The 25,567-nt window shown below is 40.2% G+C and overlaps 1 protein-coding gene across 16 annotated transcripts in view; it reads right to left on the bottom strand.

Moving 5' to 3' along the window:
• RNF38 (ring finger protein 38) overlaps window positions 1–25,567 on the bottom strand; it is a 143,670-nt gene that overhangs the window by 46,535 nt on the left and 71,568 nt on the right. The window contains exons 1-2 of one of the 16 annotated variants that reach the window (XM_007968737.3): window positions 16,199–16,307; window positions 5,739–5,888 (exon numbers count right to left, since the gene is read on the bottom strand). The exons of 6 other annotated variants lie outside the window; for them this stretch is intronic. Coding sequence is in view for 1 of the 10 variants with exons in the window: in XM_007968727.3 (XP_007966918.1) it covers window positions 5,739–5,888 (150 nt within the window). In the remaining 9 variants the exon portion in view is untranslated. Of the gene's footprint in view, window positions 1–5,738; window positions 5,889–15,312; window positions 15,622–15,689; window positions 16,077–16,198; window positions 16,318–25,567 lie in introns of those variants that run through there. 9 more of the 16 variants (XM_007968736.3, XM_007968742.3, XM_007968727.3 and 6 more) reach the window with 9 other exon arrangements.

Below are 25,567 nucleotides of genomic sequence, written 5' to 3' on the forward strand. Positions count from 1 at the left end.
TTTGGTATCGGAATACATTCTAAAATAAACGTGGCTATGTTACATATCATTTTAATGGGAATGTCTCACTTTATGTTCCTTATTAATGACTTATTAGTTGCTATTTATGTTTATTTTAGACTAGGGAAATGATGTTAGACAAAAAGCAAACTCAAGCAATTTTCTTATTTTAGTTCAAGGTGGGTCATAAAGCAGCAGAGACAACTGGCAACATCAACAATGCATTTGGTCCAGGAACTGCTAACGAATATATGGTGCAGTGGTGGTTTGATAAGTTTTGCAAAGGAGGCAAGAGCCTTGAAGATGAGGAGTGTGGCCCACCATCAGAAGTTGACAATGACCAATTGAGAGCAATCATCGAACTAGCTGATCCTCTTACAACTACATGCGAAGTTGCCGAAGAACTCAATGTGAACTGTTCTATGGTATGGCCGGTTGGCATTTGAAGCAAATTGGAAAAGTGAAAAAGCTCGGTAAGTGGGCGCCACGTGAGCTAATTGAAAATTTAAATTAAAAAAAAAAATCGTTTTGAAGTGTCATCTTCTCTTATTCTACACAAGACCAAGGTACCATTTCTTGATCAGATTTTGATAGGAGACAAAAAGTGGATTTTATACGACAACCAGTGATAACCACCTCAGTGGCTGGACCAAGAAGCAGCTCCAAATCACTTCCCAAAGCCAAACTTGCACCAAAAAGGGGTCACGGTCACTGTTTGGTGGTCTGCTGCTGGTCTGATCCACTACAGCTTTTTTTTTTTTTTGGAGACAAGAATTCCGCTCTTGTCATTCAGGCTGGAGTGCAATGGCGTGATCTCAGCTCACTGTGACCTCTGCCTCCCGAGTTCAAGCGATTCTCCTGCCTCAGCCTCCTGAGCCACTGTGCCCAGTCACTACAGCTTTCCGAATCTCTGTAAAATCATTACATCTGAGAAGTATGCTCAGCAAATTGATAACGTGCACCAAAAACTACAATGCCTGCAGCCAGCATTGGTCAACAGAAAGGGCCCAATTCTTCTTGCCCAATTCGTGCACGTCGCACAATCAACGCTTCAAAAATTGAACAAATTGGGTTACAAAGTTTTGCCTCTGCCATATTTAGCTGACCTCTCGCCAACCAACTACCAGTTCTTCAAGCATCTCAACAACCAACTTTTTGCTGAGAAAAGGCTTCTACAACCAGCAGGATGCAGAAAATACTTCCCAAGAATTCATCCAATCCTGAAGCAGTGATTTTTATGCTATTAGAATAAACAAACTTATTTATCGTTGGTAAAAATGTGTTGATTGTAATGGTTCCCATAATAAAGATGTGTTTGAGCCTAACTATGATGATTTAAAATTCACGGTCTGAAACCAGAATTACTTTTGCACCAATCTAATACCAACACAGAGGTCTCTGACAGAGCTAATTCTTTCTAATATGATTTGCTATCTCTTATGGCATATTCTCCCCTTATGACAATTTTCAGAAAAGTTTTTCCCCCTCTTTTCTTCAATAATCTTCCATATGAATTTAAAAATAATTCTGAAAGTTCTAGAAACAAAATTCTGCTGATATTTTGGGTGGAAATTTCATTAAGTCTACAAATTTGCTAAAATATAGATATTTTCATAATAATTTGTTTTCTCTTTCAGAAACCTGGCATATTTCTCTGTGTGTATAGGTTTTCAAATTTTAATTCACCTAATTTAACTTTAGCAAATTTGTTGAGGTGTTTGAACCAGAGTGCCTCCATATTGAACAGCGGCGAGGTAAAATAAGACTGAGACCTGCTGGGCTGCATTCCCAGAAAGTTAGGCATTCTGAGTCACAGGATGAGATAGGAGGTCAGCACAAGATACAAGACCTTGCTGACATTAACAGGCTGCAGTAAAGAAGCCGGCTAAAACCCACCAAAACCAAGATGGCGATGAGAGTGACCTCTGGTCTTCCTCACTGCTACACTCCCAGCAGCACCATGACAGTTTACAAATGTCATGACAATGTCAGGAAGTTACCCAATATGGTCTATTTTTATTTTTTGAGAGGTAGTCTTGCTCTGTTGCACAGGCTGGAGTGCAGTGGCACAATCTCAGCTCACTGCAACCTCTGCCTCCCGGATTCAAGCAATTCTTGTGCCTCAGCCTCTTGAGTAACTGGGACCACAGGTGCGAACCACCATGCCTGGTTAATTTTTGTATTTTTAGTAGAGACGGGGTTTCACCATGTTGGCCAGGCTGGTCTCAAGTGATCCACCCACCTCGGCCTCCCAAATTGCTGGGATTACAGGTGTGAGCCATGGCGTGGGAACCCCTATGTGGTCTAAAAACGAGGCATGAATAATCCACCCCATGTTTAACACATAATCAAGAAATAACCGTAAAAATGGGAAACCAGCAGGCCTCAAGGCTGCTCTGCCTAGGGCGTAGCTATTCTTTATTCCTTTACTTTCTTAATAAACTTGCTTTCACTTTATTCTATGGAATTCACCTCAAATTCTTTCTAGCACGAGATCTAAGAACCCTCTCTTGGGGTCTGGATCGGGACCCCTTTCTATTAACAAAGTTACAAAATAAAAGCAGTCATTAAGACACCACAAAATAGCAGTCATTAAGATACCACAAACACCCCTGATATTAATGGTTGTGCCAGATATAAAATTATCTCACCATGTACTTAATTACCTTTTGAAAACTTACTATCTTCAATCACAACCATTGAATCCATTGATAGTAAAGACATGGCTAATTTTAAAACTTTAAGATAGGGGTTGACAGCACAGACATGATTGAATTTTGGGGGGTGATGAAACTATTTTATTATTCATTGTGGTGGTGACTCCACATCTGTATGCATTTGTCAAAACTCACAAACCTATATGCTAAAAAGGTAAATTTTGTGTTAAGTATACATTAATTTTAAAATGTTTAAAATATTGTATGAAGCACTTTAAGATTCTAATTTTAAATACGGGTTTTTATAGAGATGCAAATGAGCCTACACTTATACCTCTTCTGTGGGCAATGAGTACACAAAGCCATCACTTTCACAGAAACATTAAAACACCAACCAAATGTGCACCGGGAAGCACATACAAAATACTCCTGGAAGCACTACTTGAAATAACAGTAAAAACAAACAAACAAACAAACCAACCAGGAAACTACCCAAATGTCAAGCACAAAGAAAGGAGAAGAGCTGCAGTATATTCATATAATAGACAACTAAAAACAATAAAATAAATGAAGTATACAGGCAGATGCACTAGTAGGGATGAATTTTTTTCAAAGTATACAAAGTGTGACATCATTTATACTAAGTTCAGAAACAAGCAAAATTAAACAGTATAATATCAAGGGATATTTTATATGGTAAAACCATATAGAAAAGCAAAAGGATACTGAAGAGAGATGTACCTGAGGCACAAGTATGGGATGTAACACGGAGGGTCTATGGGGGCTTCAAAAGTATTGGTAATGACTGGTTTCTTACACTAGATAGTCTTCTTATTATATAGGTGTCTGCTTTATATTTTCTAAAATGCATATATGAAATATTTCACAAATATTTACTTATTATTTCACAAATAAAGCATGTAAAATTTAAAAGAAAACCCAGAATTTTTGGCAATTAAAAAGAAGTCTTGACTAGAAGGAATAGAAAGCAAGCAAATATGAGAAGCAAAATGTAAAAATTTGTAATACACAAGGACAATGACAGAACTGATAAATAATAGATATGACTGACCAAAAAAGGCTCAAAAACAGGGTAACTTTTTTTGTTCAAACAGACTGGAGGTTGAAACAACAGTAAGAATCCAGGAAGAGTAGCAACACATTTTTTCTCCCATATGGCCCCTTTACTAGCCACACACCCAACTCCTTATGCGGCGGGGGGAGGGGATCAATTCACTTCTTTACTCCTAGAGAAGGCTGATGTCCTCAGAAAAGACAGGAGTTTAACGGAAGCAGAGATGATGCCTTAAGAAAAAAATAAAAACACAGGTAAATACGTTTAAAACAGATGATTCTAAAAAGAAGGAAAAGTAAAAGGATTGGGAGAGAAGGTACTTGAGGAGAAAGCCAAGAAGAAAGCATAACACATTAAGGCAATAATTTTGTGACATTAGATGGCTGGGTAGGTTTTCCTTTGCATGTGGTTAACTAAGTTTTTAAGGATAAGAAGCATAACTGGAACTAACAAATTACACCCTATTTAAAAGGTATCAACTAGCTGAAGGTATCAGTATCTCAAAGGGGTCGTGAGAAAGATCTAATTTGCTTCATGTTGAACAGTGGTAGGGCAGTTTCTGGGCAAAAAAAAAAAAGGTCTAGTTCCCCCCACACCCCCACCCCAAAGTTCATTGACGGCTTTTTTCTAAGGATCAAGGAAAATAAGGCTTAAGTTAAATTAAGACTATTTAAATTAAAATTTAACAACAATACATTTCATCTTTCTGCAACACTCAAATGCAACTGGCTCTAACTTTATTGTTTTGTTTTTACAACATGAGTTTAAATCTACATTTGGCAGTAGATTTCTCTGAAATTAAAGTTTATATTGAATTATTGTTTGAAGACACAAAGGGAGTATGGAGAAAAGCATCCAAAAAAACAAAACAAAACAAAACAAAAAACCTTTTTTATTGGTGGCAGTAGTAAGGGTATTAAGTCAATTTCTTTCACAAATACATAGTAGACAAGATACAGCTAAAGTTAGATCTGAGCCCCTTCTCTGCCAAATAACTACGTATGTGATTAGGCACCTCACTGAGCTTTTCTTAGCCTGTTTCCACATCTTAAAAACCATCAATGACTAGTTTATTCTGAGGGCTAAAAACAAAAAGAGTTAATACACGCAAAGCAGAGAACCTGGCACAAATTCCAAGAAGCAATACCAGACTGAAGAGCCCTAGATCACCTATCCCTCCAAATTTTGTATCTCCAGTTTTATATGTCACAAGCATTTCACTTTCATACCAACAGAAAACGAGCTGGCTCTTATCCAAAAGTCCCAGCCTTGATGATCAATTATTTCACTACCTCAGGTTTATACACACTGGCCCGCAATGCTACCACTCAGAGGCAATTGTGTAACCTGACTTTTGTGGTAACAGCGATACTGACTTCCATTACTAGAACATGCTTCTCTAGGAATATGGATTGAAAGTTTGGTAGCCAATGATTTCTATGGGCAGATCCCAGTAATCTTGTTAATAACCTAATGAGTTTCAATCCATTTACACACCTTACGAGTTTTCATTTTATATTAAAAAAAAATTTTTTTTTAATTTTTTTAACTCACAAGTTTACCCACAGGTAAAGGAAGACAAATAACCATGTTTTCTCTCAGAAATATATGTTACTATCAAACTCTGGGTGCCAAGCAAGTAACTAGTGAATATCTTACATGATTTCATTTTTCCTTTCATACACAACTTCATATATTTTATACTATCTTCTACTCTCCTACAGAACTTGACCTATTAGGACAAGTGATTTAAGACCAAAAGATCAAAACATAAGAATATTAAGTAGTCAAATAATTAACAGTAGCTGAGTAGCTCAAGACGACAAACATTCATCAGAAAGGCTGGCTGAAAAAATATTAAAGTCCTCTAAGAAGAATACTTATTTCCACATACAACAGAAAACAAGGAGACGATATTGCGCATTTTGTTTCAAGCCTTCCTAGAAACACCGTACGTAGAATGTGACTTTCAGCCCTATTTAGGGAAAGGGTAAATATATAAGAACCTGGAAGAAAGCTTTGAAGTGAGCATCCTCTTGAACGGTAGTGTTCTGATCACTTGGGAGGAGAGGGAACAGGCTCTGAAGTCTCACCCTTTCACAAATCACCTTGTTAGGATGGCCAGGTAGAGATGCTGAATTGGCCCCGGGAGATATCTGGGAAAAAGAGGAAGAAAAGGATAGTTCATGGCTAGCTGCACCAATGTGGAGAATCATGCCTATGAAGGATAGTCTGGATTTTCTAGGTATTTGATGATTCTGCTAGCGAAGACAGGAAAGAAATTAAAAATTAATTTTAAACATCAAAACACAAAGATGGCAAAGGTTGCCTCTGGCAATGGATCTCTCTTGTGAAAACTATTGGAGGCAAAACAGCACAGCCCAAGAACACCACATCCTTCCTGTTTCCCAAATACCTATTGGTAACTTTTTCTGTTGGTGTTAATTCTGAAATCCTAAAGGACAGACTTCATGCTAAGAAAACCCAAGGTAAAATTACACATCTTAAGTACAGAAAGGTTAAGTGTTTGCCTGGACCAAGATTAATACTTTTTCTCATTCTGTTTTTTAGTTAACCTTCCAAAATAATCATGTAAAGGAAGATGACAGATTTAACAGTATTTGTGGCAAATTTTCTATAGCAATCATATGTTTGACCGCGGAAATCTCAGCTCTATTTAACACAAACCTAATGACCTTCCTAACGAATAAGGACACAATCATAAGCACAAAAGTAAATGACTGCCACGTTTCAAATGCTTGATTTGGCCAATGTGGTGGTCACACCTGTAATCCCAGCACTTTGGTATGCCAAGGTGGGAGGATCGCCCTAGTGTCTACAAAAATTAAAAAACAAAAATAAATGTTTGACTTGATCATGGGTTAATCCCCTTAAATTCATATGTAAATATACTTACTCTGTAACATTAAAAAAATCATGAACATAATGTGTTTCACTGTGCTGTGACAGTGAATTCTTCTTGGGGGGTTAAGGCTAGCGGTCCCTCTTGTCCCTACACTAAAAGTTACATACTTTAACATGGTCTTCTTTTTAGAGTTTCATTGCCTCATTCGTTCACTCAATCCTACATTTAAGCGTCTATTTGGTGACAGGCACTAAACCAAAAACAATGGCATCGTTTCCTACTTTCAAAAAGTATATGCTATAAAAAAGAAACAGAAGTAAATCACTGCATGATTTAAGTATTATGGTAACGGTAGGCACTAGGTGCTATGAAGTAGCAGCTGCCAAGAGACAGCAGTGTAGCCAGGGAACTGCAAAACATTCAGCATGGCTAGACAGTAAGGAAGCAGCCAGAAACCGATCATAAAATGAAATGCTAATTATATTAATATCCCTGCTGTTAATATATTAATATCCCTACCTTCCTTAGCTTTTTTTATAGTATTTTGTTTCTGGTTTGCTATGGACTTGGTAAACAGATAACTGTGCCCACTGGTAAGAGTAAAAATACTTTCAAAGACTCACCTAGAAGTAAAAAACAAAGCACTTGAAAACAGGAACTTTAGAATTCATTAGTTTTCTGTACAGAATGTTCTGATCTCTATACTGCAAACATGAATGTGCTATCCTTTACCATTATGCAGAAGCATGCATTGCTGAATCAAGGCGTATTTACTGATTGATTCCTACAAGCCAAGAATTACATTAGGAAGAATATACAGACAGGCCAAATGCAGTGGCTCATACTTGTAATCTCAACCCTTTGGGAGGCCCCAATGGGAGAAGCGCTTGAGTACAAGAGCTCAAAACTAGCCTGGGCAACGTAGAGAGAATCCCATCTCTACCAAAATAAATAAATAAATAAAAATTTTAAAAAGTTAGGTTAGCGTGGCATGGTGGCACACTCCTGTAGTCTTAGCTACTCAGGAGGCTAAGGCAGGAGGTTCACTTGAGCCCAGTAGTTGAGGTTACAGTGAGTTATGACTGCAATACTATACTCCAGCCTGGTCAACACAGCGAGACAGTCTCTAAAAATAAGTATTTGTTCATCTAATAAGATATAAAGATAAAACATGGGCCCTACCCTGAGGCAGCTTATTCTAACAATTTTTGAAACCCAGATGCAAGCAGCCAACCATAATATATTTAAAAGCCATAAAATAGGGGAACATTATGAGTAAGAGTTCTGAGTTAATATGAAGGTAAGAGTTAAGATTTCATAGAAAAAGGAGTATTTCATATTCCTGACTCAATCTAAGGAGGGCTTTTGCCACTCTCTCAAAATGGTTGGTTTCTTTATGCATCCTCTTGAGCTTTTCATTTGCTCATTATGCATCCTTTGTAGGATGTTATCCTAAGGCCATCCTGCCTTCAACTATCATGCCCAAAGGAGTCTTACAAAATTGCTAGTACAAGTAGCTGGCTGGGAAAAGCCAAATTAAGGTCATGTTTCTTCTTCAGTCCTTGTTCCTTTGTAATCTTAAGATCTTGGTCAGAGACAAATGAAAAACTGGCCAATCTGGTACCTGTGGCCATAATTTTCAAGCACATCCCCTCCTACTCACAATAGTTTCTTTTGATCAGAAGCTCCATTTGTCTTAAAAAGGATGGACCAATATAATGGAGAAAAGCTATATTCAAATATAATATAGAAAAGCTATATTCAAATATAATGGGAAAAAACTATATTCAAATACAATGGAGAAAAGTTATATTCAAAATAAGTCTGGGACAAAACCATAGATGGGCTTGATTAAAACGAGGTACAATTTTATTTTACTACTAGGTAAAATAAAATCACACACACACATTTCGTGTGTGTGTGTGTGTGTGCGCGCGCGTGTATGTATGGGACAGGCAGTCCCATACATGGGCCGCCCAAGATTACCTCTGGTGTACATCTATACAACCCCCTTCCCCATGTGCGCAGGCAGGGCTGTGAATGTGATATATTTCATTCCCATGATTAGGTAAAATTATATGACAAAGGTGGAGAGGTGTTCAGATGTAATGAAGATTACAAGTCGGGTGAATTCAAGTTAAAGAGAGACATTATCCTGGGTGAGCCTGGGCCTGACTTAAACAGAGAAAGCAGAACTGAGTCCTTCCCAAGAGATTCTCTTGTCAATTCTTTAGACTAAGCTGCTGTAAGAAGGCATGCGAAGGGTATCACGTGGCAGGCGCTTAAGGGCAGCCTCTAGGAGCTGAAAGCAGTCACCAGTTGGAAGGCCAGCAAGAAAATGGGGGACCTCAGTCCTATAATCACAAGAACCATATTCTATCAGTGAACTTGGAAGGAGACACAGATGAAATCACAGCTCTGGGCCGGGTACAGTGGCTCATGCCTGTAATCCCAGCACTTTGGGAGGCCGAGGCAGGCAGATCATGAGGTCAAGAGATAGAGACCATCCTGGCCAGCATGATGAAACTCCGTCTCTACTAAAAATACAAAAATTAGTGGGCGTGGTGGTGCACACCTGTAGTCCCAGCTACTTGGGAGACTGAGGCAGAAGAACTGCTTGAATCCAGGAGGTGGAAGTTGCAGTGAGCCGAGATCGCGCCACTGCACTCCAGCCTGGTGACAGAGCAAGACTCTGGGAGGGAGGGAGGGAGGGAGGGAGGGAGGTAAGGAAGGAAGGAAGGAAGGAGAGAGGGAAGGGAGGGAAGGGAGGGGAGGGAAGGGGAGGGAAGGAGAGGGAGGGGGAGGAGGGGGGGAGGAAGGGAGGAAGGAAGGAAGGAAGGAGAGAGGGAAGGGAAGGGAGGGAGAGGAGGGGAGGGGAGGGGGAGGGGGAGTGGGGAGGGAGGGAGGGAGGAAGGAAGGAATCAATCAATCAATCAATCAATCAATCACAGCTCCTGCAAGGTAAGGCCCTGGACAGGGAGCCCAGCAGCTAACCCATACCAGGACTCCTGAATCATGGAAATTGTGAGGAAATATCTGTGTTTTAAACAAATAAATGTGTGGTAATTTGTTACACAAAACAGAAAACAAAATGTATATGTATGTAACTCGAATAAAAATTATTGTACCACAGTGAAAAAAAGTTGTTCTCCAGAATTTTGGCTACACTGATTTGATTACAAAGGATATAAAAATTAACACATTTTTATTTAAGCAGTATAACAGGTTTTAAAGCCTCAATCTGGTAACAGCTGGCTTCATGCCAGAAACTGAACTAGGCTCTTCCATCTTTATACACTGAACACTAGGTTTAACAGACTTGCTTAAAGTCACACACCTCAGAAATATCAAAACCATAATCTGAACTCAAGTCTATCAAATTCTAAGGTTCATACTCAACCCACTAAATCACCTTCTACTTTAAAGTAACATTCTTTATAATCTAGTTTGATTAGTAAATATCAACTATTCCACCAGGCCTATTTAAAACCATTTTTAGTACTTAAAAATAAACTTGTTTCCTGAAAACTGATATAATTTTATTTTTCCTTAGGCTGGCATTACACATTTGTTAACTTTGGCTTTCTCTCAGATTGCAACCTATATTTAAAAAGTCCTGTCAAGGAAACATCCTGAGACCAGATTAAGTCTAAAACTCCCCAAACTCATCATGTTTAATGTCTATTTCCATATAATCATATGACTAATTCATTAAGCATAACTGAGAAAACCCTATTTCACAAGACTAAAGTTTACAGAAAATAGTTTAACCTTTTAAGCATCAACACTACTATTTTAGGACATCCTTTGTTTAATCTGGCCATTCTGTGTTTTCGTAACATAACCAACAATTTAACTTTTCTTGGAGACTGTAGGAATTATTAGTAATTATCGCACTAACATTAGCACTTAGGACAAGACACTGTCCCAAAACATTTAAAATTGCTTCTGACAACAGCATCCTTCTTCGTTCATTTCCTTTTTTTCCTCCAATAAAAGTGAGAGAGAAGATAGAGATACAAGACTTCTAAAGCCAGTATGACATAATGTACTTCTACAAAATAAGGTGTTCATAAAGGCCCACACAGCATTCTTCAGCATACCAACTGGTCGGTCAAAAGCACTAAAATCACAGTCTAATATAAAAGATGAAAACAAAACATTAGATGAGGAGTCAGGTGCTTAGTGTCATCTCTAGCTACAAGTCTGGGTATCTGTAAAATGAAGCCAAATCCAGAACTCCAAATATTCTCACCACTTCCATGATGGCAACTGTTAATCTCTTGGAAGTAATTAGGTAGATTAATAGTTTAAAAAAACATGTTTGAATCTCTAATATTTAAACTGATAAATTATCAGGTTATATTCCAAAATATGAGAAAAGCCACATGCATCAATATGGTCACCACACCACAATAGTGGCGACAATTTAAAAGGTAACTAGAAGCAACCTAAATGTTTAACAAATATTTGCTAAGTAAAATTACAGTACACTTGCTTCATCTATGCAGTCATTAAAAAGTAGCAACCAGAAACACTACTACTTGGGGGAGGGGAAAATTATTTAAATGCTATGATCGTAAGGTAGGGTTAAATATAAACAGGACTTCATAAATTCAAGGAAAAAATTATCTTGGAATATTAGGAAGGGAAACAGAGAACTCCCTATAAAGATTAAAGAGTAGCCAAATCAATGAGGTGACTTGAGCATACCCTCAGGAGAACATGTATAAGCTCCATGTCCTGTTCAGCACAATGTCACTAACACCTAGAAGAGTACATGGCATATAGCAGGCATTCAACTATTTATTAAAAGAATAATCTTTCAAACTGTAAGCAAATGATATACAGCCTGCCTTTCTCATTTGTGTAACAAGTTTCTTAGAAATCTGGTTGGCAATGAGACAAGCTAAAAGCTTTGATCAAGGAAGAGATGTGATGCACTCACCTGCAGATCACCATTAAATGAAGACAGTGGTTGCCCAGTAAGTCCACCCCATCCTGCTGAGGCAGAATAAATCATTGAGCTACTGATGTATGCTGTGCTCCTTGCTGGGATTTTCTGTTTCCCTGTTCTGAGAATAAACTAGACTGAAATGTCACCTTTCCTTTGAGAAGAGTTCTATCACTGGGCCTAAAACAAAACTATTTCCTTGGCTTTTGTTTTCTGGGAGCAGAGTTCTCTGAAAGGATTCTGATAGTGTGGAGCAGGGGTACTCAAAGGCCTGGGTGGCATTCTTCAAAGCTGGTCCAGGAGAGGACACTGGAAGCAGGAATGGGGCTGTGCACCCTTGGAGTTATGCAAAAGGCAGGCCTGGATGGTCACAGGGATCTTCGGGGGATGACAGAAATGTTCAAAATGTAACAAAAATAATCTAATTGAATGGAGTGAATTTTATGGTATGTAAAACATAACTCAATAAAGCTCCTTAAAAAAAAAATCAAGGGCCTGGCTCTGGAAAACTGAGGTCCAAACACTGGATAGAAACTGGCCCTCTGAGACGTTATAACTCTTTGAGATCCAAGACAAAATTTCTAAGTCATTCATCTCTAAGCTTGAACAATTCTCATACACAAATGACATATGAAAAAAAATGAAAGGCATAAAAAAATCATTCTATCACTACGCAATAGTCACAATTTGTTTTTCATATATGTGTCTATATATGTGTGTGTATATACATATAGACACACTTATGAAAAAGAAAAAGAAAAAAATATATATATTTTTTTAACAAGACGGAGCTTCGCTCTTGTTGCCCAGGGTGGAGTGAAGTGGCGCAATCCTGACTCGCATAATCCTGACTCACTGCAACCTCTGCCTCCCAGGTTCAATCAATTCTCCTGCTTCGGCCTCCAGAGTAGCGGATTACAGGTGCTGGCCACCACACTCAACTAATTTTTTGTATTTTTAGTAAAGACAGGATTTCATCATGTTATCCAGGCTGGTTTCAAACTCCTGACCTCAGGTAATCCACTAACTTCAGCCTCCCAAAGTGCTGGGATTACAGCCGTGAGCCACCACGCCTGACCTAAAAAATAATTTTCAAAAGCTAATAGGCAGTATTAGGAGAAAACCAAGGACTGGTACTACGTGGGTGAGGATGTTCATTACTGCCCAGCACTGCGACAATCATTTCTAAAAAGAAATTATTGTTTCCATTCTTGAGTTTAGGCAAACAAACTGGACCCATCTTTTTCTGAGAGCACAGCAAAAATAGGGTCTGTGAAAACAGCCTAAGGCTCCCCTACTTCCTTTCCCCAGTCCACAATCCCATAAGGTGATAAAAAAGAAGGAAAAGGGAAAAGAAAACAGATACAACTAAAGAAATCCTCTTTCCATTACACACACAATGCAGAAATAAAGGGTAGGAAAAATAAGAGTGAGATATTTTAAATAAATTTTTATTTCCTTCCCTTCCAAAATCTAGATTTGCCTACACAAAGATTTTTCTCCCCTCAAAAAAGTCTAAAATTGTTTTACTTAGGTTGGTTACCACAAAGAATTACACAGCAGTGAAAAATATCTACACCACAAAAGTCCAAACCAATGAAAAATTTTATACACTCTCCCCTCTCCCTCTCTCCAAACACACGCACACACATATAATTACTTACATAACTGTGGGTTTTACAACAGTTGGAAAAAAGAGGTATGACCGAGTTATGATTTTATTAAATAACAATCATAATTCAAATATTTATTGCTTGCCTGCCATATGCTGGATGCTGTGACTACAAAATGGGAAAATGAAACAGTCCTTACCCTTAAAGCGACTCAGTCTAGTGAGGGACAATTAATAACAGAACTACAAGAGGATAATAGGTAAGAGGTAAAAAGTTCAGATCCTTAAAAAAGGGAAAGACCTAAGGCAGGCAGGCTCCATGGCAAACACCTGTAGTCCTAGTTACTCAGGAGGCCAAGAAAGGAGGATCACCTGGGCCCAGAAGTGCGCGTCCACAATGGACAACACAGCAAAATCTGTTTCTGGAAAAACCAAAATTAAAACATAAATAAATGAAAAGATGTTAGAATTGGGAAAAGAGACTGTGTACATGACCCCTCTTCTTCATCTGTGTATTCTAAATTTGTCTCATTAATTTACTATATAGAGTTCAAGTATTAATGCTTTATCTCCAGTCGATAACGTCGTATTAGATAACGTTTGCTGATGAACTAGACAAGAACTATACTATTCAAATCCACGTTTACAATCTGTTCGCTCTTTCTAGAGAAAAGGCTGTGAGTTAAATAGAGCAAAATGGAAGTGAAAACTGTCTGACATGTTTTCTTAGCAGGAAAACAAACACGAAACAAATAAGTAGACCCCGACGCAATGCAACAATCAAGACTAATTAAGAACTACCTTTCCAGCAAGATGAATTACAAAATGATAGTGGCCTAAACCAAACTAGAGGTGGTACAGAGAAATAGGTGGAATAAACTAGACGACATAATCTTGACCAATAATCTTCCCATATTGATCAAGTACCTAATCACTTCAGAAACTTTTATAAGAACTTCTCACCCATACTTTCCACTCACAGCCTCAAAAAAAGAAAGTGAGCACAAACAGAAACAGCCTAGGAATGTAACATGAATTAACTAAAAGCCTCATCCAATGCTGTTGGCAGACATTATATCTACACTCTACATTATGAGCTAACAGATTCAGTTATGTCTGACTATGCCATCTTGTTTACTCTTTATCAAAAATTAGGTTATTTTAGTAGAGAAAATTCTCAATACTGACCCAGGGTAATACCTGACAATTTAACTATAAAAACAGGATGGGCATATAAAGCCCAACAAGTATGGAAATACGAACTACCTTCTAAACTCACAGACGAAGTCAGAGGTGGAAAACCCACAGATTATATATAAGTCCAACTTTTTAAATATTTTACAGATGAGAGCCTGAGGTGCACATGACCAGTCTGTCGCAGAACTTATTCCTATAGGATCTAAGGCCTTCAAATCTCTTAGAAATAAGTCTCACAGATACATTATAAAAACCAACTTAAAATTGAACGAACAATGTATGATTAGTACGTTTGCAAAAGGTGAAATATACCAGTACATGTCTAAACTCCAGAGAAAGGGGACACAACTCCCAGGTAAACTTCCAGTCAGAAATTTCATTTTTTTATTCCAAGTGTGTCCCAGCTTCCCCCACCTGATGACCTCTATAGGCATTTGGTTTCGTACTGTCACCTCTACAAAAGTTCTATTTCTTCCATTACACGGTGTTCCCTGAAGATAGGAACAATTTTACTTTTATTCCAACTGTCCCTATAAAAGGGAATTTTTTTGAAAGCCTACATACAAGGGTTGCTTGCTATTGAAAGAAATTTATGGTAAATGTTCAAGTATAACAGCACTCGCAATCAAGGCTAAATAGGATACAGCAGATTTGCAACCCTAAGGTAACAACTGTATTATGAGCTTTGAATATATTTGAGTTTTCATATATTAAGTCCACCTCTTAAGAAAAAAGAAATGGCAAGTCATACGATGGGGGTGATAATTACATGTGTGTGTTTCTACTTTCGGTAGAAAAACTAGCATACCCAACTTTTACTGAATAATAGCATACATCATTTTGGCAACACAAAGAAAAATACTGTACCTTACAAGCCATACAAACGTAAACCAAAACTTTATTTTTTTTTGGACCTCAATAACCTGAAATACTCCCGTTTCAAAAACCAACCTCTCTCACGCTTCAGCCCTGAAAGAACTTTCATCCCCTGAGAACAAAACGCAGCCTGTCCAGAAACCCACGGAAGTAGATGGACGCCAGAGACGACCCTTTCGACCGGGTTCCGCGTTCTCCTGGGTGACATCATTTCACCTGCGTCTCGACAAAAAGGGAGGGAGCGAGGAAGCGAGACAGCGAGACCATCTGCCGGGCAGCGGGCCGGCAGCTCCCCAAGCTGAGACCGCGCCTCCTCGCCACCGCGGGAACAAAGAGCGCCGGGCGGCCGGGCCAAACCTTAGCCCAAGACTCGGGTGCGGCCCCTCAGGCTCCCAACGGCCCGCGGCCCGTCCCGCCCTCGCGCTGCAGCCAACGGCCGCGGCGGCCAATACCTGCGAGGGGAGGCTCCGCCCTGCAGGGCAGCTCCCGCGGCTCCTCGCTGGGCCGCCGCCTCCTATTGTGACTGCTCGCCCAGCCCGCGGCCAGCTCGTCAGATCAGCCGTCCGCGGGCCTCCTCACCCCCGGAACCCCGGCTCCAACTGAGGCGCTGTCACTGCGCTTCCTTCTTCCCGGCACCATCACACGGGCCGCGCCAAGAAACGACGGCTGCACGCCCAGAGATGACAGAGTCGCCTAACGCCTCCGAGGCTCCATTCTCTCCGACCCCGCGCCCCAACCGCCCAGGCCTCGGCCCCGTCCCGCAACACCGCACTAGGGGCCCGGCCCCGCCCCGCCGCACCCCGCTTCGGCGATCACAGACCCGGGCTCGCTGCGCGCCGGCGCACTGGCCGCCGCTGCGCGCGCAGGCGACGCCCCTCGCCGCTAGGCCGCGAGACGCGTGGCCCTCCCACTTCTTGGGTACGGGTCGCCAGTCCCACCCCGTGCCCTCGCCAGCACAAACCTAGCGAGCCCAGCGCGCCAGACCGCCGGAACTCTCCTCCCCTTTCCCCTAGGCTCCGCACCGCGCGCCGAGCCCCCTTTGTTTCCACCCCACGGGGAAAGGGGCGGGGCGGGGCGGGGCGGGGCTGCGCGCGGCCCGGCGCACGACTCGGAGTAGTTCCGGCAACAGAGCTGGGCGCGCAGCACCACTGCGCAGCCCCGCCCCAGCCCGCCCCCCGACGCCTTGCGGACGGCAGGGCCCTGTTCCAATTCGTATAAATCTTCTCTTCGTAAATTGTTGCTACTGTTCTGTGCCTCCTACCTACAAAACTCCGCAATCAAACAGTAACTAACCTCACGTAGTTCTTACAGCATAAATGGTTCTTACAGGCCACCATTCACGTGGCCCAAAAAGTAGGAATTTTTATTTCAGTACACAAAGGTGTGTCTCAGTGGAGCAAGCAAACAGGTTCGAACCCAACTTGTCTGAGGCTTCAAGTGTGACTGACAGTTGTTCAGACGTCGCTTGGGGAGGGGAAATAAGGACAAAGATTGAAGCCGGCTTGGCCCCTGTCCTGATAATCACGATACAAGAGAGGAAATAAAAATTTCCACAAAAGCACAATCCATACCAGGAAAAAATAGTAAAGTGGTATCAGAGTTAAGGAGAGAGGGCAGACAACAGAACAACATGGAAGGGGTGGGCTTTTTAAAGCAGATACAAATTAGATGTTTTCCACAAGGATGGAGATCATATTTTAGGGTGGTAAAATTATTAAGGACCAGTCAACAGAAAACTCAGGTTCTGAGGTTCTAGTTCTTTTGGCATTATTTAAACCAGTCTCTTTCCCTCTCTGGGCCTCAGCTGCATCCAGTAGAAAATGGGGGAAATCAAGACTAAATGTTGTTTCAGGACCTTCTGAACCTTGGACATTCTGTTTATGAACAACACTATATGGTAATTATTTGTGTACACTTGTCTCCCATTATCACACTGAGCACCCAGACTCTTGGAACTGTGTAAACCCAAGGCCCAATCCTAGTGCCAGAAACACAAGAGTAGGTGTTTAGCAACTGCTGAATCAAAGTTCCAGCAATAACATCACAGGTTTTGGAATTCCAGGACAAAGAGAAGCTGGAAAGAGTAATATTAAGCCCCTATGAACATATCCACCCCAAACCCATACTTGAATTATGTAACCCAGTTAACCAGCTGGCTCTCTCCCGAAGCAGCCAGTTTGGAGATGATCACATGTAAACTTGTTTTTTTTTCTTTCTTTTTTTCTTTTTTTTCATTTCAAGGTAAAGTGCCAACCATATCTTTAAGTGTATCCAATTTATCCTATTTCTATCCTCTGTATCCCTCACAAATTGCAATCTACTGTGAATTCGCCTTGCATTACAGATCTTCCACCAGAATCTAAGCTTAAAAAAAAAAAAAAAGAAAAGAAAAATTCCCTACATAACGCAGACCACCCTGAAGTAGCTTCCTCCAAGCTTGGATAGGACTATGTGAAGAGAGGGGAAAGGGGAGAAGAACATCAGGAAAGGAAAGGGAAATTACATTCGGGAGCTATCTAATTATAAGAGGCAGATTCCTCAAGTGCTGAACTCAGCAGCAAAAATCTATTACAGTCCTCCAACATTCCTCACCTATAAGCTTCAGCAAATCAAGCTTTCTGAAACCTCTCAAATGGTTACCATCTTCAACAATGCTGTCACAACCCTAGATTGGATAGTTTTAAATGTGTACCACAATTTGTTCTTTTTTTTTTTTTTTTGAGACAGGGTGCTCTGTCGACCAGGCTGGAGTGCAATGGCTGGATCACATCTCACTGTGGTCTCAAACTCCTGGGCTCAGGCAATCCAGGCTAAATTTCTGATTTTCGGTAGAGACAGGTCTCACTATGTTGCCCAGGCTGGTCTCTTAACTCCTGAGTTCAAGCAATCCTCCCATATTGGCCTCCCAAAATGCTGGGATTATAGGTGTGAACTACGATGCACAGCCTCTAATTTATTTATTAACCAGAAAATCATAAGCCATGCAAGTAAACACCCAAAGAGTAGGCAGGCTTTTAAGGTGGTGGGCCACCTTTGACAACCTAATGTGGCAGGGGTTAAAGTTATACCAGAGTAGTCACTTAACTACAGGCCAGCTAAAATTGTATTTGGTGTCTGTCCACAAAGGTGAAAAGTCCCATTGTAGAACTAAGAAAACTTTCTGCAATGACAAAAATATTCTACATCTGCCCCATTGAAAAGGCCGCCACTAGCTAGTGACATGTGGCTACTGGGCACTTGAAATGTGGCTAGTCCAATTAACGAATTGTCCAGGTTTTAAAAGCCACACAGGGGTAAGGGACAGTACAGCATTTGTAAGAAAAGGTGCATTTGGCAAGAGCTTTTTGAGAATTCTGACTCTGAGGCTGCCCTTTAAAAAACTGATTTTCTTGACAAAAGTGAAAATTGTGAATGACTACTGTTATTCCAGAGGTACCCAAGTCATTTGAGTCCCTTCAATTTTAAAATAAAAATATATCAAAACACTGCTTACTGAACAGGAAAATGCTGAAGTTCCTTCAGATGGTTCTGGTAGCTATTCAATGAGATCGTTTACTCTGGTGTTCTCCCATTCTAATACATGGGAATAACAGCAGCCACTATTCAAAAACTGCATAGAATTTTAGAACCGATTACCAGTGAACAAATTCAGCCTATTCTTCAATGCCAAATCTCACCCACTTTTCACCTTGTAAAGAATGTGACTCTGCAAATTCTCTTTTATACCATCATGTTTCTCTCTTTGTTGGATTATTTCTAACAGAACACACAAACACACCATTAATTTTTCCCATCTTTAAATCTTTATAGTTAATAGTTTCAGGTTTGTGCTTCTAGTTGCTATTATCCAGTTTAAGAAATATTTCCCTATACTTGGGTCATAAAGACATTTGCCTATATTATTTCCTTAGAATTTTTATTATTTTCTCTTTTCCATTTAGACCTACACATCACCTGGAATTGATTTTTGGTGTTGGTGAGGTGGGAATCAAGTGCTCCCCCTTCCCCATACGGACATCTACTTGACACAGCATCATATACTGAAAAAGACTTGCTAACTGCTCCTTTGTTTAAAAAACTGGCCACATATGCATGAGTTTGTTTCTGGGTTCAGTAGTCTGTTGCACTGTTCTCTTTATCCCTGTGCTGATCCACACCATCATCATTACTGTAGCTTTATAAGACTTCCTTTCATCTGTTACAGCAGGTTGTCCTTCAGAGTGTCTACGTTATCTCTTGCCTTTTGACTTTCCATAGGAATTTAGAATCAAATTATTTCAAAAGAAGGAAAGAAAAAAAGACAAGGAAAAAGATGAAATTGCTGGGATTTTCTTGGGGCTGCATTAGATCTAGAAATGAGTTAAGGAATACTGAAAGATTCAATATTGTAAAGATAGCAATCTATAAGCTATTTACTTGAGTCTTTAATTCTTTCAATAATGCTTCATAGTTTTCTGTCAAGGTCTTGCACATTTTAGTTCTTAGGTTTATTCTAGGTTTTTAATATAATTCAATTATTAATTCTAATAGTTTATCTCAGTTCTTTTGAGTTTTCTATACACACAATTCTGTTTACATCCTTGTCTACTTAGCAGAAAATCCTGGCTGTTCTATTTCTTTCTTTCCAACATATACTCATTTTCTTGTCTTAGTGCACTGGCAAGGATCTCTAGTACAGTGCTAACCAGACAGCTTTAGTTTATCCCAAACATCAAATGAAAAACTGTCGATATTTAATACTTAAGTACGGTGTTTGTATTTTTTTTTTAAAGACCCCTTTAGAAAATTAAAGGAATTCTCTATTTCTAATTTGTTAAAAATTTATACATGGGCCGGGTGCAGTGGCTCACATGTGCAATCCCAGCACTCTAGGAGGTCGAGGTAGGCAGATCGCCTGATGTCAGGAGGCCAGCCTGGCCAACATGGTGAAGCCCTATCTCTACTAAAACTACAAAAAATTAGCCAGGCATGAGGCTGAGGCAGGAGAATTGCTTGAACCCAGGAGGCAGAGGTTGCAGTAAGCTGAAATCGTGCCTTTGCACTCCAGCCTAAGCAACAGAGAGAGACACTGTCTCTTCAAAAAAAAAAAAGAAAAAAATTCATAAATGGATGTTTGATTTTCGGAAAAACTTCTGTATCTACAAGTTAATCATGTGATTTTTCTGTTAATATGTGAATTTGATTGGCTTGGGGGTGTTCAACCAAATTCACATTCCTAATCAGCCCATTTTAGGCTTACTGTATTGCTCTAAATGGTTGATTTGGTTTGTTTAGAATTTTTGCTTCTGTGTTTTGAGTGAGATTACCTGTAATTTTCCATTTTTGTAATGTCCCTGTCAAGTTTTGTTACAAAGACTTATGCTAGCCTCAGAAAATGAATCAGGGAGCACTGGCTTGCTTTCTATTCTCTAGAAGTGTTTCTTTAAGAATGGTGTTATGCCTTTAAATGTTTAGGAAAATTTGCTGGTTGGTTAACTGGACTTGGAGTTAAATTTCCTTAGATATCCTGTTTTTTCTTTGTTTCTAACTAAGGCAAAACAACTGTAATCTTAGGAGATATATATATATATATATATATATATATATATATATATATGAATGAAAGATCTCATTCTGAAATTCACTATCTGCTTCTAGAAAACCATTTCCCAATCTTGTGAATGTGAAGGGTACTGCTGCTACAAATACATTTTAAAACACATTACATAAACAATAATCATAAACAAATTTAAATACATGCTAGTTAATAGTCTGTCAAATGGTAAATCTACAGTTCATTTTTGTGACCAGTTTTGCATTTCTAGACATTAAGGAATATCTAAATAATGGCTATCTGAAGGATCTTTGTACAAAAAAGGTGACTGTGGGTTACAGGCTATCCTCCTTATCCCTCTACATACTTGTATCGTAACACTTTATAGCATTTATCAAATATCTGTTTTCTCCTATTAAACTGTAAGCTCCTCAAGTCTCAGTTCTGCTTTGTTTGTATATCCCTGACACCAATGTTGGGGGGCAGAATGGATGACAGAAAATGCACAAAAATGGAAAGAGGACCATCTCCTATTTTAAGGCATTGAAAGGGATGATTCAACAGCTACAGATAAAGAACCACTTGTCCAAATGCTGAAGAACCATTCACACGGAAGGAAATGTCAAAGGAGGTGCTGGGTAAAGAATGGCTTACCTGCTGGAAGTTCTGGACCTCTGCTAATGAGAAGGCAGTTTCCCATTGGTTAACACCATCAGTACCGTTCTGCCATCACATCCACATCCAAGTATTCCGACTATAATCTCACTCCAACCTCAATCTCTATTGCCGAGTTAGTGGCCTCTCCTGTGTGTTCTAAAATAGCATTAACTATTCTGCCTTCCAACTTTGTATTTACTTGACACTTCTGCCCAATAAATAGTAAACTTCCTGAAGCCAAGGACTAAGTCTCACAAAATCTGGCAAGGGGTTAGCACATGCCAAGTGCTTAATAAATAGTTCAATTAATGATATGTAAATATTTCACAGCAGTGGTTGATTCTACGTTTCTCGCTAGGTAAATTCCCAAGAAGAAATGAAGCACAGGAACAACGGAAAGTGGGCAGTGAAAAGAGAGGAAAAGGGATGCAAAAAAAATAAATCTCAAAATTTTCCCTGAAACTAGCTTTGCTGTCATCCCTAAGTTTCCTTTCTTCCTCCAAAACCAGCTAAAAGGACTGAATAACATAAAGCTGCACTGGGCCAGGCGTGGTGGCTCACGCCTGTAATCCCAACACTTTGGGAGGCTGAGGTGGGCAGATCACTTGAGCTCAGGAGTTCGAGATTAGCCTGGGCAACATGATGAAACCCCGGTCTCTACCAAAAATATAAAAAAAAAAAAAAAAAAAAAAAAGATAAAGATAAACTGAGGGAAAAGGCATATTGGCTGAACAGCATTTAGGCTACGCAGTATCTACACGCATGCTACAACTTGATCTACTACTGCAAAACAATCAGCATAAGCAGTTTCACCCAGAAATGTTAACACCTATCAAAGCAGAAAAAGTTAATTATCAGCAGCTGCCGGCTATAGCAGCTAGAGACCAGAAGAGGGCAGCAAAGGCTCACCCAAATCCAAGTCCACTGAAAGCCTCCCATATTATATAGCCACTTACCCAGCTTTGGGGTAAAGAGTTAGTCAGATGGCTGTTCCCACAGTGCAGGTGAGAGATGACTTGGAATGAGCCATGGTAGCTGGGATCACAGAGGGAAAGCTCATGGTAGTGAGGGTGTGAAGGGGCTAAAGCAGGTGGACAGTGAAAAGGCATCAGCCAAGAAGGAGTTCAAAAGAAGAAACCTAAGTGCCTAGGACAGCCAAGTCAGAAACAGAAAAAGAGAGACCCATACCAATCAGAAGCAGAGAGCCAAGGGTACAAATAAAGCATGCACTGCACATTCAACCTCTAGAACAGGGGAAACAGGCAGGAGCTGACCCTGAGGCAAGAGGCCTCTATTATATGGCCTGCTGTAACCTAGAGTCTTTGAAGCCATGTTCTTGCTCATTCCGTTCCGGAGAACAGACAGCACCTTGGGTTCGACTGTAGTTGCTCCAGCAGCTTCATCTCAGGGGCAATCATATTCTGGTACTACAGTTTTCACCAAATCCAATGGAGACCCAGAGCACAAAAAAAAGTTAGCCATGTACAGATCTAGGTTATTCTTTTAAACAAAACCAATTCTTTCTTTGTAAGGGAGGAACCATCTCTGTATTTTTTTTTAATCCTGTATTACATTTAGGTTGTTCTCAGTGTTTCGCTATTACAAAGGTATTATTAATATTCATACATATAGTTTGGCATGCATTTGAAAATATATCCATAAAAGTACATTTCTAGAAGTAAAATTGCTGGTTCAAACAGTATGTGATATTTCTTAAAATTTCAAGATATATTGCTACACTGCCTCCTAAAAGGCAGCATCAATTTTTTGAAACCTGTCACCCAGGTTGGGGTGCAGTATCATGATCACAGCTCACTGCAGCTTTGAACTCCTAGGGCTCAAGTGATCCTCCCACCTCAGTGCTGAGTAGCTGGGACTACAGGCATATGCCACCACAACAGACTTTGTTTTTTTTTTTTTTTTTGTAGAGACAGGGTTTTGCCACGTTGCCAAGGCTGGCAATTTTTATTCAAAGCAAAGCTAACTGATCACAGTTTGGAGTTGACCCTGGAGGGGAATCAGTAGTTTTCAGGGTACTCCCTGAGGAAAGATAGGCTGGTCCTATGGACAGCAGTAAGCCAAGCTTCAGAGAATAGAGAAGCCCTGAGGCAGAACTTGGACCAGTATACTTTGAGTGAAGCCATATTTCATATGCAGTTTTAAGTTCTCTTTGTTCTAATGCCCTTCTGTTAAATCCTTTACTAAATATTAATAGCCTAGGAACCAGGCCCAAACTATAGTCTTATTAAATACTATAGCCTAGGAGCTGGGCCTAAACTTAAGCCAAAGTGACACCAGTGAGAATACCTTAGGGAAGCCGGTGACCAATGGGCCATGGGTCAAAGGACTGGCTGGAAGGACAAGTAGCTTACCTAGGAAGTCCCAGAAATACCTGGAGAGGAAAGCCAGACAAACTGTTCAACTGAAGTTAAGAAGAGCAAGGGCTCAAATCATTAAGAATTGGGCATTAATGGAAAATGTGATCCCAAAAGTCAGTGAAATGAGGACTTAAATGGGTTATACTTACAAAAGTGCTTCAAGAAAATTAATGATGTTATGCACATGGCTGGGTGTGGTGGTTCACCCCTGTAATCCCAGCACTTTGGGTAGCGGAGGGGAGCGGATCACTTGAGGTCAATAGTTCGAGGCCAGCCTGGCCAACATGGCAAAACCTTGTCTCTACTAAAAATACAAAAAGTAGCCGGGTATGGTGGTGAATGCTGGTAATCCCAGCTGCTTCGGAGGCTGTTGAGAGAGAGAGAGAGAGAGAAGGGAGAGAAGGGAGAGAAGGGAGGGAAGGGAGGGAAGGGAGGGAGGGAGGGAGGGAGGGAGGGAGGGAGGAAGGAAGGAAGGAAGGAAGGAAGGAAGGAAGGAAGGAAGGAAGGAAGGAAGGAAGGAAGGAAGGAAGGAAGGAAGGCCAGCCGGCAGGCAATAGAAGCACAGACAACTAGCTACTTTACTTTTGGGAAGGACAATGAGGAGAAGTCGCTGAAAAATGGGAATCAGAGTCTTAAGAAGTCTGAGATGCAAGAAACAATAGAATGTTGCAGACCAGACTGCCTGAACGTCTTATTATTTCCATTATGTTCAATGAGGAACACTCTCCTCCAGGGAATTCTGGTGGAGCTCAATTACCTGTACAGTCAATAACTTGCTCTAGGTGACACACACCCTGCTATAGACATCTAACATTTTGCATTAATGAAATGTGACCAGCTCACTAAAACTGCCAGTATTTCCACTGATGATAGTTTTAGGATCCTGCCTAACACGATTGGTTTTGCACAGACGTATGTGATACACGGCACATCTCCACAAACCCTGTATCCTCCTGCCCATGCCACATTCTGTAGGCCTTCCAGACTTTAAGGAAAAGAAGGAAATATATGGGCAGATTTCTAATTTGTACTACAAAACAAATCATAACATTAAATAAATCCCTTAAGGCAGTACAACTCTTTGTAGAGTAAATATAAAATTTAAGCTTCCATAGGAAGCTTATTTCTTCCCCTGGCTTGCTTGTTCCTGTTGCAATAGTGTCTTGTAAATAAAACAAAATAGACTTAAGAGATGATGACATTTTAAAGACCAACAAAATAATCTCCAATAACAACAACCTCAAAATACCTATCATTACATGGTATCTCTAATCAGATATTTCACAACAAAGCAAAGTGAGAATCTACTGAAAACACAGTGGGCCACATAATCATATACTAAATAAACTCCAGGTAGATAAGAAAGGATAATGTAAAATTAATACAACTTTTAGAAAATACAGGTAAGTATCTGAATGGAGACAGATTTCCTAAACCTAAAGGCAATGAAACCCTACAAAAGAACATACCAATAGATTTGTTCCTTGAATTATTTTATTTATTTATTTTTTTTGAGACGGAGTCTCGCTCTGTCGCCCAGGCTGGAGTGCAATGGCATGATCTCGGCTCACTGCAACCTCTGCCTCCTGGGTTCAAGCAATTCTCCTGCCTCAGCCTCCTGTGCAGCTGGGATTACAGGTGCCCACCACCACACCTGGCTAACTTTTGTACTATGAGAAGCCATGCCACTAGGAACAAAGGGAAAGCTATGAAACCTGCTGGCAGATCTACAACATGGAAATGGCTGGCAAGATCAACTTCT

This window comes from Chlorocebus sabaeus, chromosome 12, assembly GCF_047675955.1.
Source record: "Chlorocebus sabaeus isolate Y175 chromosome 12, mChlSab1.0.hap1, whole genome shotgun sequence".
Taxonomy (NCBI): Eukaryota; Metazoa; Chordata; class Mammalia; order Primates; family Cercopithecidae; genus Chlorocebus; species Chlorocebus sabaeus.